Source organism: Bombina bombina, chromosome 7 (genome assembly GCF_027579735.1).
Source record: "Bombina bombina isolate aBomBom1 chromosome 7, aBomBom1.pri, whole genome shotgun sequence".
NCBI classification, from domain to species: domain Eukaryota; kingdom Metazoa; phylum Chordata; class Amphibia; order Anura; family Bombinatoridae; genus Bombina; species Bombina bombina.
Genome location: NC_069505.1, coordinates 633,004,611 through 633,022,318, shown reverse-complemented (window position 1 = coordinate 633,022,318; position 17,708 = coordinate 633,004,611). Strand labels below are relative to the sequence as shown.

General features: G+C 41.2%; 1 protein-coding gene across 2 annotated transcripts in view; it reads right to left on the bottom strand.

Moving 5' to 3' along the window:
* Positions 1 to 10,664: 10,664 nt before the first annotated feature.
* LOC128636169 (CLOCK-interacting pacemaker) overlaps positions 10,665 to 17,708 on the bottom strand; it is a 43,951-nt gene continuing 36,907 nt past the window's right edge. For both annotated transcript variants that reach the window (XM_053689220.1, XM_053689218.1), the window contains 2 exons: positions 12,774 to 12,904; positions 10,665 to 12,610 (listed from right to left, as the gene is read on the bottom strand). In XM_053689220.1, the coding sequence (XP_053545195.1) occupies positions 12,038 to 12,610; positions 12,774 to 12,904 (704 nt within the window). In that variant the 3' untranslated portion in view covers positions 10,665 to 12,037. The remainder of the gene's footprint in view (positions 12,611 to 12,773; positions 12,905 to 17,708) is intronic.

The following is a 17,708-nucleotide window of genomic DNA, read 5'->3' as shown; positions in this document are numbered from 1 at the left end:
CCACATCCGCTGTTGTAGTTTGTTTGCTGAGGCATCTGGTGTTACGCTGTCTTGAACTTAATATCCAGTTTCAAGCGCGGCACGTCCCGGGGGTTAATAATGTATTAGCAGATGCACTATCCAGGTTTGATTGGGTGACGTTCAGACGTTTGGCCCCTCATGCTGCATTAGAAGGCTTACCTTGTCCTGGTTTCCTTTGGCAGCTTCTCCGTCCTGGATATCCTTGCTCCCTCTAGTGCGGGCGTCACTTGCCCGTAGGACATGGCGCTCCTATGTCGGACTTTGGCGCGAATGGGAAGAATTTTGCCCATGTCAGAATATGGAGGCGATTGAAGCGTCTCAGGACACGGTATGTGATTGGCTGGTGAGTCTTTGGCGAAAGGGTTCGCGGCAGGGGGCTGTTCATTCTCGGTTGGCTGCCTTGTCATTCTTTTATCGTACACTTGCTTTGCCGGATCCGGGTAGTTCAAGATTTGTGCGTCAAGTTGTAAAAGGTTGGGGCAAGCTCCAACCACAACAAAAGGACTCTAGGGAGCCTATCACGCATGACCGGCTCGAGCGGCTGGTGGACGCTTTGCCGGACATCTGCGCAACGCATTATGAGTTTTTGTTATTTAGAGCTGCGTTTTTATTAGCCTATTCGGCAGCGCTTCGTATAAGTGAGCTCGTGGCGCCGTCCAAATCCTGCACTGACAAGGGCCTTCAGTTCGGCCACGTCAGGGCTGGAGCAGATTCACTGTTAATCTATTTGCCTAGATCCAAGACTGATCAAGAGGGCAAAGGGGCATGGATACCTATTCCTCAGTCTAGCGGTCACTGCTGCCCGGTGATGGCAGTTAACCAGTTTTTAGAACACAGGCCAGAGGAACAGGGTCCTTTGTTAATCCATGCGAACCGGACTTCTCTATCTTTGTTTCAGTTCCGTAGGGTGCTAGCGAGGGCTGCTGCGCATGCTGGTTTGGACGTGTCGAAAATAGCTCCCCATTCTTTCCGCATAGGGGCAGCTACTAATGCCGCGCTGCAGGGTTCCTCCGCGGAAGCCATTTGCCGTCTGGGTAGATGGCGTTCCAATAAGTTTAAGGGTTACATTCGACCGGTTGTTGAATAATATGTTAGTTGGTAGTGTTTGTTTTCCCTACTAATCACGTGTGTCTTTACAGGACCTGTCAGCGGCGCTAAAAGGATATGGATCGTGGGGCACTCCTATGTTCATTGGGCCTCCATACGTAGTTCGGCCCTTCCGGGGGGGCAGAATTTAGGTTTCCCTTTCACCCAAGTGTCAATTAGGTGGTTTGGTGAGAGAGGGATGTGTTGGCCAGCGCTTCCATCACGCATATCAGAGGCCCTAGTACGCTGGGGTAAACCTCACGTTATAATCCTTCATTTGGGTGGCAATGATGTGGGCGCCATTCCTGTCTTGGAGCTTATCAAAATCATGCAAGCAGATATTGCATGGATCAGAGCTCGCATTCCGAACGTGTTGGTCGGTTGGTCCAATATAGTTCCCAGGTTAAAATGGCGTCATATGTCTTCCCACAGCGCCGCTTACAAAGTTAGGAAGAAGATAAACTCTTCACTTGCTAGAACCGTCACAGGTAATGGGGGATTTGTGGTTAAACACGAATCCCTAACAGCCGACAAGGTCCATTACTATAGGAAGGATAGGGTTCATTTGGAGACAGTTGCCCTAGATATTTTTATAAAGGATATCCGTAAGGCCATAGTAACCCTCCTTTAAGTCCGGTTGGGTTGTGTTTGTCCTTTATTGGTGGCGGCACAGTTATCATTTTAATGCTATCTGGTGGCGGGAGGTAACGGCCCTGTTGCCTTGGAAAGGGTGAACAGGGGGAGTGATGACCAATCTAAAAGTGTGAGGGGTGGATAGCCTCGTGTGCACGTGAGGTGCCCCTCCCCCTTGCGGGTGGGTCACGTGATCTCATTAACCCCTTAGTAGCAATTTTTCTATGAGCAGAGGTCCCGCTCTGCTGCAGTTTCCGTTTGGGCCGTTTACCTTCTGCTGTGCCGGGTTGTCATTATAGCAATTCGTTCAGCCGCCATCTTACCTTGTTGGTTACCATAGTTACTTAGTTAGTTAATAAATGTTTAACCTGTGACGGTTAAAATTTTACCCATAAAAAGTTGTTGTGTTTTTATTTCATTATAGAGTAAGTGTTTTATATTCTGTTCTACGGCTAGCGACCGGTAGGCATTTAATCCCTTAAGGCAGTGTAGGGCACAATTGGGCCTGGAGCAAAGCTAAGGGTTAAAGCCGTAAGGAGAGATAGGAGAAGAGGGCTGGCTAGGGAGGTTAGTTGCAACAATGTTGCATGCAAGGGAGGGGCCCACTACTCACCTTAAAAGTGGGGATCATCAGCTTCCTGGCCCTCTTCTTCCTGGAATCCGGTGCAGACGAGTTCTTTCCCCTCCCTCCCTTCCCTGTTACAAGATGGCTTCCAAATTTAATTATGATACTAGGTGCTAAGTATGCCTTCTCAGGCTAATTTAGTAGCCACATTATTGATTGAGCATTACCAAATTTAAATTGTTGTCCCCTAGTCAGGCGACGGGTATGCCTATTCAGGCTAACTTTGTCAGCCCATTTAGTTATTGGCCTACCATATCCGGCATACCTGGCTTCTGGCGGCTGAGTAGCGGATCCCCTTTTAGGGGGTAGTCCTTATTCCATACCCGCGCGGCGGGAGGTAACGGCCCTGTTGCCTTGGAAAGGGTGAACAGGGGGAGTGATGACCAATCTAAAAGTGTGAGGGGTGGATAGCCTCGTGTGCACGTGAGGTGCCCCTCCTTCCCTTTGCGGGTGGGTCACGTGATCTCATTAACCCCTTAGTAGCAATTTTTCTATGAGCAGAGGTCCCGCTCTGCTGCAGTTTCCGTTTGGGCCGTTTACCTTCTGCTGTGCCGGGTTGTCATTATAGCAATTCGTTCAGCCGCCATCTTACCTTGTTGGTTACCATAGTTACTTAGTTTAGTTAATAAATGTTTAACCTGTGACGGTTAAAATTTTACCCATAAAAAGTTGTTGTGTTTTTATTTCATTATAGAGTAAGTGTTTTTTATATTCTTTTCTACGGCTAGCGACCGGTAGGCATTTAATCCCTTAAGCTAGCTATTAGAGTTTATGGTTAGACATCACATGAATGCAGAGACAGCTAGCTATTAGAGTTTATGGTTAGACATCACATGAATGCAGAGACAGCTAGCTATTAGAGTTTATGGTTAGACATCATATGAATGCAGAGACAGCTAGCTATTACAGTTTATGGTTAGACATCACATGAATGCAGAGACAGCTAGCTATTAGAAATTATGGTTAGACATCACATGAATGCAGAGACAGCTAGCTATTAGAAATTATGGTTAGACATCACATGAATGCAGAGACAGCTAGCTATTAGAGTTTATGGTTAGACATCACATGAATGCAGAGACAGCTAGCTATTAGAGTTTATGGTTAGACATCACATGAATGCAGAGACAGCTAGCTATTAGAGTTTATGGTTAGACATCACATGAATGCAGAGACAGCTAGCTATTAGAGTTTATGGTTAGACATCACATGAATGCAGAGACAGCTAGCTATTAGAGTTTATGGTTAGACATCACATGCATGCAGAGAAAGCTATCTATTAGAGTTTATGGTTAGACATCACATGAATTCAGAGACAGATAGCTATTATAGTTTATGATTAGACATCACATGAATGCAGAGACAGCTATTAGAGTTTATGATTAGACATCACATGCATGCAGAGAAAGCTAGCTATTAGAGTTTATGATTAGACATCACATGAATGCAGAGACAGCTAGCTATTAGAGTTTATGATTAGACATCACATGAATGCAGAGACAGCTAGCTATTAGAGTTTATGGTTAGACATCACATGAATGCAGAGACAGCTAGCTATTAGAGTTTATGGTTAGACACCACATGAATGCAGAGAAAGCTAGCTATTAGAGTTTATGGTTAGACATCACATGAATGCAGAGACAGCTAGCTATTAGAGTTTATGATTAGACATCACATGAATGCAGAGAAAGCTAGCTATTAGAGTTTATGGTTAGACATCACATGAATGCAGAGACAGCTAGCTATTAGAGTTTATGGTTAGACACCACATGAATGCAGAGAAAGCTAGCTATTAGAGTTTATGATTAGACATCACATGAATGCAGAGAAAGCTAGCTATTAGAGTTTATGGTTAGACATCACATGAATGCAGAGACAGCTAGCTATTAGAGTTTATGGTTAGACATCACATGAATGCAGAGACAGCTAGCTATTAGAGTTTATGGTTAGACATCACATGAATGCAGAGACAGCTAGCTATTAGAGTTTATGATTAGACATCACATAAATGCAGAGACAGCTAGCTATTAGAGTTTATGATTAGACATCACATGAATGCAGAGACAGCTATTAGAGTTTATGGTTAGACATCACATGAATGCAGAGACAGCTATTAGAGTTTATAGTTAGACATCACATGAATGCAGAGACAGCTAGCTATTAGAGTTTATGGTTAGACATCACATGAATGCAGAGACAGCTAGCTATTACAGTTTATGGTTAGACATCACATGAATGCAGAGACAGCTAGCTATTAGAGTTTATGATTAGACATCACATGAATGCAGAGACAGCTATTAGAGTTTATGGTTAGACATCACATGAATGCAGAGACAGCTATTAGAGTTTATAGTTAGACATCACATGAATGCAGAGACAGCTAGCTATTAGAGTTTATGATTAGACATCACATGAATGCAGAGACAGCTAGCTATTAGAGTTTATGATTAGACATCATATGAATGCAGAGACAGCTAGCTATTAGAGTTTATGATTAGACATCACATGAATGCAGAGAAAGCTAGCTATTAGAGTTTATGATTAGACATCACATGAATGCAGAGAAAGCTAGCTATTAGAGTTTATGGTTAGACATCACATGAATGCAGAGACAGCTAGCTATTAGAGTTTATGATTAGACATCACATGAATGCAGAGAAAGCTAGCTATTAGAGTTTATGGTTAGACATCACATGAATGCAGAGACAGCTAGCTATTAGAGTTTATGGTTAGACATCCCATGAATGCAGAGACAGCTAGCTATTAGAGTTTATGGTTAGACATCACATGAATGCAGAGACAGCTAGCTATTAGAGTTTATGATTAGACATCACATGAATGCAGAGAAAGCTAGCTATTAGAGTTTATGGTTAGACATCACATGAATGCAGAGACAGCTAGCTATTAGAGTTTATGATTAGACATCACATAAATGCAGAGACAGCTAGCTATTAGAGTTTATGATTAGACATCACATGAATGCAGAGACAGCTATTAGAGTTTATGGTTAGACATCACATGAATGCAGAGACAGCTATTAGAGTTTATAGTTAGACATCACATGAATGCAGAGACAGCTAGCTATTAGAGTTTATGGTTAGACATCACATGAATGCAGAGACAGCTAGCTATTACAGTTTATGGTTAGACATCACATGAATGCAGAGACAGCTAGCTATTAGAGTTTATGATTAGACATCACATGAATGCAGAGACAGCTATTAGAGTTTATGGTTAGACATCACATGAATGCAGAGACAGCTATTAGAGTTTATAGTTAGACATCACATGAATGCAGAGACAGCTAGCTATTAGAGTTTATGGTTAGACATCACATGAATGCAGAGACAGCTAGCTATTACAGTTTATGGTTAGACATCACATGAATGCAGAGACAGCTAGCTATTAGAGTTTATGATTAGACATCACATGAATGCAGAGACAGCTATTAGAGTTTATGGTTAGACATCACATGAATGCAGAGAAAGCTAGCTATTAGAGTTTATGGTTAGACATCACATGAATGCAGAGACAGCTAGCTATTAGAGTTTATGGTTAGACATCACATGAATGCAGAGACAGCTAGCTATTAGAGTTTATGGTTAGACATCACATGAATGCAGAGACAGCTAGCTATTAGAGTTTTTGGTTAGACATCACATGAATGCAGAGACAGCTAGCTATTAGAGTTTATGGTTAGACATCATATGAATGCAGAGACAGCTAGCTATTAGAGTTTATGGTTAGACATCACATGAATGCAGAGACAGCTAGCTATTAGAGTTTATGATTAGACATCACATGAATGCAGAGACAGCTAGCTATTAGAGTTTATGGTTAGACATCACATGAATGCAGAGACAGCTAGCTATTAGAGTTTATGGTTAGACATCACATGAATGCAGAGACAGCTAGCTATTAGAGTTTATGGTTAGACATCACATGAATGCAGAGACAGCAAGCTATTAGAGTTTATATGGTTAGACATCACATGCATGCAGAGAAAGCTAGCTATTAGAGTTTATGATTAGACATCACATGAATGCAGAGACAGCTAGCTATTAGAGTTTATGGTTAGACATCACATGAATGCAGAGACAGCTAGGTATTACAGTTTATGGTTAGACATCACATGATTGCAGAGACAGCTAGCTATTAGAGTTTATGGTTAGACATCACATGAATGCAGAGACAGCTAGCTATTAGAGTTTATGGTTAGACATCACATGAATGCAGAGACAGCTAGCTATTAGAGTTTATGGTTAGACATCACATGAATGCAGAGACAGCTAGCTATTAGAGTTTATGGTTAGACATCACATGAATGCAGAGACAGCTAGCTATTAGAGTTTATGGTTAGACATCACATGAATGCAGAGACAGCTAGCTATTAGAGTTTATGGTTAGACATCACATGAATGCAGAGACAGCTAGCTATTAGAGTTTATGGTTAGACATCACATGAATGCAGAGACAGCTAGCTATTAGAGTTTATGGTTAGACATCACATGAATGCAGAGACAGCTAGCTATTAGAGTTTATGGTTAGACATCAAATGAATGCAGAGACAGCTAGCTATTAGAGTTTATGGTTAGACATCACATGAATGCAGAGACAGCTAGCTATTAGAGTTTATGGTTAGACATCACATGAATGCAGAGACAGCTAGCTAATAGAGTTTATGGTTAGACACCACATGAATGCAGAGACAGCTAGCTATTAGAGTTTATGGTTAGACATCACATGAATGCAGAGACAGCTAGCTATTAGAATTTATGGTTAGACATCACATGAATGCAGAGACAGCTAGCTATTAGAGTTTATGGTTAGACATCACATGAATGCAGAGACAGCTAGCTATTAGAGTTTATGGCTAGACATCACATGAATGCAGAGATAGCTAGCTATTAGAGTTTATGGTTAGACATCACATGAATGCAGAGACAGCTAGCTATTAGAGTTTATGGTTAGACATCACATGAATGCAGAGACAGCTAGCTATTAGAGTTTATGGTTAGACATCACATGAATGCAGAGAAAGCTATTAGATTTTATGGTTAGACATCACATGAATGCAGAGACAGCTAGCTATTAGAGTTTATGGTTAGACATCACATGAATGCAGAGACAGCTAGCTATTAGAGTTTATGGTTAGACATCACATGAATGCAGAGACAGCTAGCTATTAGAGTTTAAGGTTAGACATCACATGAATGCAGAGACAGCTAGCTATTAGAGTTTATGGTTAGACATCACATGAATGCAGAGACAGCTAGCTATTAGAGTTTATGGTTAGACATCACATGAATGCAGAGACAGCTAGCTATTAGAGTTTATGGTTGGACATCACATGAATGCAGAGACAGCTAGCTATTAGAGTTTATGGTTAGACATCACATGAATGCAGAGACAGCTAGCTATTAGAGTTTATGGTTAGACATCACATGAATGCAGAGACAGCTAGGTATTAGATTTTATGGTTAGACATCACATGAATGCAGAGACAGCTAGCTATTAGAGTTTATGATTAGACATCACATGAATGCAGAGACAGCTAGCTATTAGAGTTTATGGTTAGAGATCACATGAATGCAGAGACAGCTAGCTATTAGAGTTTATGGTTAGAGATCACATGAATGCAGAGACAGCTAGCTATTAGAGTTTATGGTTAGACATCAAATGAATGCAGAGACAGCTAGCTATTAGAGTTTATGGTTAGACATCACATGAATGCAGAGACAGCTAGCTATTAGAGTTTATTGTTAGACATCACATGAATGCAGAGACAGCTAGCTATTAGAGTTTATGGTTAGACATCACATGAATGCAGAGACAGCTAGCTATTAGAGTTTATGGTTAGACATCACATGAATGCAGAGAAAGCTAGCTATTAGAGTTTATGGTTAGACATCACATGAATGCAGAGACAGCTAGCTATTAGAGTTTATGGTTAGACATCACATGAATGCATAGACAGCTAGCTATTAGAGTTTATGATTAGACATCACATGCATGCAGAGAAAGCTAGCTATTAGAGTTTATGTTAGACATCACATGAATGCAGAGACAGCTAGCTATTAGAGTTTATGGTTAGACATCACATGAATGCAGAGACAGCTAGCTATTAGAGTTTATGGTTAGACATCACATAAATGCAGAGACAGCTAGCTATTAGAGTTTATGGTTAGACATCACATGAATGCAGAGACAGCTAGCTATTAGAGTTTATGATTAGACATCAAATGAATGCAGAGACAGCTAGCTACTAGAGTTTATGGTTAGACATCACATGAATGCAGAGACAGCTGGCTATTAGAGTTTATGGTTAGACATCACATGAATGCAGAGAAAGCTAGCTATTAGAGTTTATGGTTAGACATTACATGAATGCAGAGACAGCTAGCTATTAGAGTTTATGGTTAGACATCACATAAATGCAGAGACAGCTAGCTATTAGAGTTTATGGTTAGACATCACATGAATGCAGAGACAGCTAGCTATTAGAGTTTATGATTAGACATCACATGAATGCAGAGACAGCTAGCTATTAGAGTTTATGGTTAGACATCACATGAATGCAGAGACAGCTAGCTATTAGAGTTTATGGTTAGACATCACATGAATGCAGAGAAAGCTAGCTATTAGAGTTTATGGTTAGACATCACATGAATGCAGAGACAGCTAGCTATTAGAGTTTATGGTTAGACATCACATGAATGCAGAGACAGCTAGCTATTAGAGTTTATGGTTAGACAATACACGCTGATCTAAGCAGTGCACAGACGCTTACAGTCCGTTTGTTACTAATTCCGGCAGTAAGCACTGCGCTCGCAGACCCACCACAGCTGATAAGGGGAGACAGCGTATCGGCACAAGGTCTTCTCCTCTATTTTTTCTGTTGTCCCCACTCTCATGTATCTGGTTACAGTCTATAAGTCAAAGATCAAATTTTTTTCTATTATCTGATAATGAACTTGCCCTCTGCTGTTTTTTCTTAAAGGACATGATATGTAAAATATGGTTATTTTGAAAATAATGCATATATATTAGAGATGTTATTTCTAAGTTTAATTATCACATATTCTGGCCTTTACATTTAAACTGTTATTTGGTAATATTCTGTTCTTATTGGTCTATTACAGATATGTTTATGAACATTTAAATGTACTTTCAATTGTTATTATGCTGATACACCTAGGTATTGTACATAGGATTTAATATGGCCTATACTATGTAGCTCTCTGACTTTTCTGTACTTCAATTTTATTTTGCTCATGTTATGAGAAATGTTATGTTAAGATTGCTGCAGATATGGTTATGAAAACAATAATAATAAAAAAAGGTCTTCTCCTCCAGCCTCACCTTGTAAGAAAATCCACGGGCAAGTTTCTCACCAAGAACGCTTCCACTGCAAAAAGGCCAGCGGCTCTAAATGAAGCAACGGTTTAAAGGATCACTGCCTGTGAAGAGCGACCTTAATCAGCGCACGTACCTTGTCTTCTCAGTAAAAGCCTGCACTTTATCGCTCACTGTACTGTGTGCTGACTTTTAGAGAGAGGATAGGGCAGATGTGCTGCCCCTCCCAAATCTGGTGCCCTAGGCACCAGCCTTGTCGGCCTATGGCATAATAAGCCCCTGGGTTAATCAAGTAGCTTGTAAGGTTATATTTTGCTGCAGTGTAGGGATTCCCCTCCCACCCCTGATCTTTATCTGATCTCTTCCAAACAGCTTGGTTCCCTCCCACTGGTCACCACCATCTTAGGTACTGGCAGACAGTCTTTCAGTATGCAGTTTAGAGCATTTTGTTATTGTTTATTTATGTATTTATTTCTGTAGTGTAGGGATCCCTCCACACCTTTCTTACCCTCCCCCCTCCCACTGTCCAACACCAGTAATAAATTAGTCTTCCGGTAGCAAAATGATATTTTTTAAATTTGATTTTATATAATTATTAATTTTATATATTTTTCTGTAGTGTAGGGATCCCACTCACACTCCCCAACTCCAAATATTTTTTTTCCTGTAGTGTAGGGTCCCCCCTCTAATTCAAATTTTTTGGTAGTGTAGGGACTCCCCATATTTTTTAGTAGCATAGGGCCCAATCCCTCCCACTCCGTTCATAACATTTTTGTAGTGTAGGGAACACCACCCTTTCTCCCCCCTCCTCCGCTGCGTTGCCCACCCACCTCCCTCCTTTTGTCTCACTCAGCACCAATGGCGGATCATCTCTCTGTAATGATCGGTGATCTGGCTTTAGGTATATACAAGCAATAGGGCAATAAATGCATGTTCTAACGTATTATATTGTAACATTTTTATTACAGATTTATGTTCCATAAATGGACATACTCCTGGACACAATTACAACAGACAAGGCTACCAGTCACCATGATATTATTTTCCTCTCCCTTATTTAACCCTCTACGGGTGCTGTTTGGTGACACTGAACATTCCCATTCTGGGCACTGCCATCTTGCAGAGGAGGTATTTTTGCACTCTGTGGTGAACATTCACAGATCAGTGATGGTGACGTCGTTTTCACAGCTCTATTGTGCGCTTTAGGTTTGCATGCAAAATACGGAGCAGGAGGGTTACATTTTTTTCTAAACAGATTAAAAGTTACATAACATATATATATATATATATATAAAAAAGCTTAATGAATAGTATAGCGCAATGCAGCCACTGCTGAGATGTAACGCTCATGCTCAGTATCGTGCGCTAACCTGATAGGCAGCTGTCAAACACCTGCCATTGTCACTAGTCTATAAATGGCCACCACTTCTGTATGAAAATACAGACCCTCACCAACCGGCTCCTGTAAGGTATAAAAATAAGATCTGAAGAGCACAATAACATAACAAGTTGTAACGAGGCTACTGTAATCATTCCAGCAGTTCATTGTCCCTTTTAATCAGATAAAAAAAAGGCAAGGTTGGGTTATTGGGTATTGCAGCAGTGCGGTGTGAGAGTTCACAAGATATTCCTGGTAGGGTGGTGGGATTGTGTGATTAATGAATGAGACGAACTGATGAAGCCTAGAAGCTTATACGATATAGTTCTGAGGGTCTATAAGATGTAGGGGTCATGGGTGTTGGTTTGGTTCCTCAGTAGATGACCATGAGAACACTGGCTGTTGTCTGATGTGAGGAGTTTGTGGTCCATTTGTTGATACAATTACAGAATAACTGAGCTGGAGAGAAGAAACATATGATTTGTTATAGATTGGCAGACATGTTCCTGGCAGAACAATGCAGTATGAGGAGCAGCAAATGGGTTTACGTGAGCTTGTTTGTTGAGCATGAAGATAAGTCCATAGGACAATACATTCACGTATATACGCCCAGGATACATACTGGTGTTGGCACCCCATTCACGTATATACACCCAGGATACATTCTGGTGTCTGCACCCCATTCACGTATATACACCCAGGATACATTCTGGTGCCTGCACCCATATTAAAATAAATTGTAGTCTCTTTAAAAAAAAAAAAAAAAAAAAGTTATATATATATACACATACTATTTATGTATATTTATTTACATAGTGGACTTGGTCTGAGTCTCATTCATATATAAGGTACATATCCAGTGCTGTCACAGTCTGAGAAATAATGCCATAGGCCCCTTATTATCCTCGTTGTGCTACTAGGAGCCAGCTTTCCTGATGTCAAGGAGGGGGCTTCTCGTTATTTTCTGATGGTATAGTTTCTTCAGTCAATTGTTTATTTTCTGATGAGGCCACATCTTCTTCTTCAGATGATGTCATGGCTTCTTCTTTTAAGGATTTGATTTCTTGGGCTGGAGTCTTTAGGTTCTCAGACAGAGAAGTTTCCACCTTTGCTGATGTCTTTTTATCATTAGATGTTGCCAGAAATCCTCGGTAGACACCACTCCGATCCATAGCTCGGCGAAGCCGCTCCCAGCCACCTTCCTCCCCATGCAAGGCTTGGTTGTACAGTCTGGTGTGCTCACGAAGCTCACGAATGGATCGTTGGGTTTCTCGGCTCCTGTGCATGAGGGCTATGGATCGTAGGGAGGCTTCTATAAGTGCAGGTGGAGGGCGGATAGGCACTGTTGGAGAAGATGTATCAGTGGAGGAAGAAGAGTAGGCAGGCTGGGTGGGTTTTGGGGCTAGACGAGGGGCTATACGAGGGTAAGACCTTAGGATGGGGAGGTAAGAGGCAGAAGATGAGCGCTTGCGATGACACCGAAGGGTAGGTTGTAGCACAATGAGATGAGGCTGGAAGTGATTGAAAAAAAAAAAAAGGTATCAAAATTTGTGTGATAGCCACACTGAAGGGGCAGGAACAAAGACAATAGAGATACTGAGATACACATGGGCTTATTGCCAATATATAGGAATGTGCAGTTGAGCTTCTGAGAAGTTGGACTTTTTCTCTCACCTGTTTTAGTACAACATTCTGTAGAATATAGACGGGAGTGTAGGTAACAGGCACTGGCTGCTGTTCTTCTTCCAACTTTATTATTGTGGAGGTTGTTTGCTCTTCACCACTTAAACTGTCTGAACTGCTGTCTGTGGAGATGAAGAAGAAGACAAAGATGACTAAAATACAGTAACTGAAGACAAAACAACAGACTAAAAGAAAGAATGTGCATGGTGAACGATGTGGGGTCATTTAAGGATTAAGGGTTTGAGTATGATGTAGGGTGAGAAATGGTGAGAGATTAAACAGAGGGGGGATAGACAGAATGAGAGAATAAAAGAGGGGGGTAGACAGAATGAGAGAATAAAAGAGGGGGGATAGACAGAATGAGAGAATAAAAGAGGGGGGATAGACAGAATGAGAGAATAAAAGAGGGGGATAGACAGAATGAGATAATAAAAGAGGGGGATAGACAGAATGAGAGAATAAAAGAGGGGGGTAGACAGAATGAGAGAATAAAAGGGGGGGGATGACAGAATGAGAGAATAAAAGAGGAGGGGATAGACAGAATGAGAGAATAAAAGAGGGGGATAGACAGAATGAGAGAATAAAAGAGGAGGGGATAGACAGAATGAGAGAATAAAAGAGGGGGATAGACAGAATGAGAGAATAAAAGAGGAGGGGATAGACAGAATGAGAGAATAAAAGAGGGGGATAGACAGAATGAGAGAATAAAAGAGGAGGGGATAGACAGAATGAGAGAATAAAAGAGGGGGATAGACAGAATGAGAGAATAAAATAGAGGGGGGATAGACAGAATGAGAGAATAAAAGAGGGGGGATAGACAGAATGAGAGAATAAAAGAGGGGGATAGACAGAATGAGAGAATAAAAGAGGAGGGGATAGACAGAATGAGAGAATAAAAGAGGGGGATAGACAGAATGAGAGAATAAAAGAGGGGGGATAGACAGAATGAGAGAATAAAAGAGGGGAGATAGACAGAATGAGAGAATAAAAGAGAGGGATAGACAGAATGAGAGAATAAAAGAGAGGGGGGATAGACAGAATGAGAGAATAAAAGAGGGGGGTAGACAGAATGAGAGAATAAAAGAGGGGGGTAGACAGAATGAGAGAATAAAAGAGGGGGGATAGACAGAATGAGAGAATAAAAGAGAGGGGGGATAGACAGAATGAGAGAATAAAAGAGGGGGGTAGACAGAATGAGAGAATAAAAGAGGGGGGTAGACAGAATGAGAGAATAAAAGAGGGGGATAGACAGAATGAGAGAATAAAAGAGGGGGATAGACAGAATGAGAGAATAAAAGAGGGGGATAGACAGAATGAGAAAATAAAAGAGGGGGATAGACAGAATGAGAGAATAAAAGAGGGGGATAGACAGAATGAGAGAATAAAAGAGGGGGATAGACAGAATGAGAGACTAAAAGAGAGGGGGGGAGACAGAATGAGAGAATAAAAGAGGGGGGATAGACAGAATGAGAGAATAAAAGAGGGGGGATAGACAGAATGAGAGAATAAAAGAAGGGGTAGACAGAATGAGAGAATAAAAGAGGGGGGATAGACAGAATGAGAGAATAAAAGAGGGGGATAGACAGAATGAGAAAATAAAAGAGGGGGATAGACAGAATGAGAGAATAAAAGAGGGGGATAGACAGAATGAGAGACTAAAAGAGGGGGGGGGAGACAGAATGAGAGAATAAAAGAGGGGGGATAGACAGAATGAGAGAATAAAAGAGGGGGGATAGACAGAATGAGAGAATAAAAGAGGGGGATAGACAGAATGAGAGAATAAAAGAGGGGGGATAGACAGAATGAGAGACTAAAAGAGGGGGGATAGACAGAATGAGAGAATAAAAGAGGGGGATAGACAGAATGAGAGAATAAAAGAGGGGGGATTGACAGAACGAGAGAATAAAAGAGAGGGGGGAGACAGAATGAGAGTATAAAAGACGGGGGATAGACAGAATGAGAGAATAAAAGAGGGGGGATAGACAGAATGAGAGAATAAAAGAGAGGGGGGGAGACAGAATGAGAGTATAAAAGAGGGGGGATAGACAGAATGAGAGAATAAAAGAGGGGGGATAGACAGAATGAGAGAATAAATGAGGCGTTAGACAGAATGAGAGAATAAAACAGGGGGATAGACAGAATGAGAGAATAAAAGAGGGGGATAGACAGAATGAGAGAATAAAAGAGGGGGGTAGACAGAATGAGAGTATAAAAGAGGGGGATAGACAGAATGAGAGAATAAAAGAGAGGGGGGGAGACAGAATGAGAAAATAAAAGAGGGGGGATAGACAGAATGAGAGAATAAAAGAGGGGGGATAGACAGAATGAGAGAATAAAAGAGGGGGAGTAGACAGAATGAGAGAATAAAAGAGGGGGTAGACAGAATGAGAGAATAAAAGGGGGGATAGACAGAATGAGAGAATAAAAGAGGGGGGATAGACAGAATGAGAGAATAAAAGAGGGGGGATAGACAGAATGAGAGAATAAAAGAGGGAGGATAGACAGAATGAGAGAATAAAAGAGGGGGGGATAGACAGAATGAGAGAATAAAAGAGGGGGGATAGACAGAATGAGAGAATAAAAGAGGGAGGATAGACAGAATGAGAGAATAAAAGAGGGGGGATAGACAGAATGAGAGAATAAAAGAAGGGGTAGACAGAATGAGAGAATAAAAGAGGGGGGTAGACAGAATGAGAGAATAAAAGAGGGGGATAGACAGAATGAGAGAATAAAAGGGGGGGATAGACAGAATGAGATAATAAAAGAGGGGGGGATAGACAGAATGAGAGAATAAAAGAGGGGGTATAGACAGAATGAGAGAATAAAAGAGGGGGGATAGACAGAATGAGTGAATAAAAGAGGGGATAGACAGAATGAGAGAATAAAAGGGGGGATAGACAGAATGAGAGAATAAAAGAGGGGGAGTAGACAGAATGAGAGAATAAAAGAGGGGGTAGACAGAATGAGAGAATAAAAGGGGGGATAGACAGAATGAGAGAATAAAAGAGGGGGTAGACAGAATGAGAGAATAAAAGGGGGGATAGACAGAATGAGAGAATAAAAGAGGGGGGATAGACAGAATGAGAGAATAAAAGAGGGGGATAGACAGAATGAGAGAATAAAAGAGGAGGGGATAGACAGAATGAGAGAATAAAAGAGGGGGGATAGACAGAATGAGAGAATAAAAGAGGGGCGATAGACAGAATGAGTGAATAAAAGAGGTGGGGTAGACAGAATGAGATAATAAAAGAGGGGGATAGACAGAATGAGAGAATAAAAGAGGGGGGATAGACAGAATGAGAGAATAAAAGAGGGGGGATAGACAGAATGAGAGAATAAAAGAGGGGGATAGACAGAATGAGAGAATAAAAGAGGGGGGATAGACAGAATGAGAGAATAAAAGAGGGGGATAGACAGAATGAGAGAATAAAAGAGGAGGGGATAGACAGAATGAGAGAATAAAAGAGGGGGATAGACAGAATGAGAGAATAAAAGAGGGGGGATAGACAGAATGAGAGAATAAAAGAGGGGGGATAGACAGAATGAGAGAATACAAGAGGAGATAGACAGAATGAGAGAATAAAAGAGGGGGATAGACAGAATAAGAGAATAAAAGAGGGGGATAGACAGAATGAGAGAATAAAAGAGGGGGATAGACAGAATGAGAGAATAAAAGAGGGGGGATAGACAGAATGAGAGAATAAAAGAGGGGGGATAGACAGAATGAGAGAATAAAAGAGAGGGGAGATAGACAGAATGAGAGAATAAAAGAGGGGGGATAGACAGAATGAGAGAATAAAAGAGGGGGAGATAGACAGAATGAGAGAATAAAAGAGGGGGGATAGACAGAATGAGAGAATAAAAGAGGGGGGATAGACAGAATGAGAGAATAAAAGAGGGGGGGATAGACAGAATGAGAGTATAAAAGAGGGGGGATAGACAGAATGAGAGAATAAAAGAGGGGGATAGACAGAATGAGAGAATAAAAGAGGGGGTATAGACAGAATGAGTGAATAAAAGAGGGGGATAGACAGAATGAGAGAATAAAAGAGGGGGGATAGACAGAATGAGAGAATAAAAGAGGGGGGGTAGACAGAATGAGAGAATAAAAGAGGGAGGATAGACAGAATGAGAGAATATAAGAGGGGGGATAGACAGAATGAGAGAATAAAAGAGGGGGGATAGATAGAATGAGAGAATAAAAGAGGGGGGGATAGACAGAATGAGAGAATAAAAGAGGGGGATAGACAGAATGAGAGAATAAAAGGGGGGGATAGACAGAATGAGAGAATAAGAGAGGGGGGATAGACAGAATGAGAGAATAAAAGAGGGGGATAGACAGAATGAGAGAATAAAAGAGGGGGATAGACAGAATGAGAGAATAAAAGAGGGGGATAGACAGAATGAGAGAATAAAAGAGGGGGATAGACAGAATGAGAGAATAAAAGAGGGGGGATAGACAGAATGAGAGAATAAAAGAGGGGAGTAGACAGAATGAGAGAATAAAAGAGAGGGATAGACAGAATGAGAGAATAAAAGAGGGGGGATAGACAGAATGAGAGAATAAAAGAGGGGGATAGACAGAATGAAAGAATAAAAGAGGGGGGATAAACAGAATGAGAGAATAAAAGAGGGGGGGATAGACAGAATGAGAGAATAAAAGGGGGGGATAGACAGAATGAGAGAATAAAAGAGGGGGGGATTGACAGAATGAGAGAATAAAAGAGAGGGGGATAGACAGAATGAGAGAATAAAAGAGGGGGGATAGACAGAATGAGAGAATAAAAGAGGGGGAAAGACAGAATGAGAGACTAAAAGAGGGGGTAGACAGAATGAGAGAATAAAATAGAGGGGGGATAGACAGAATGAGAGAATAAAAGAGGGGGATAGACAGAATGAGAGAATAAAAGAGGGGGGGATAGACAG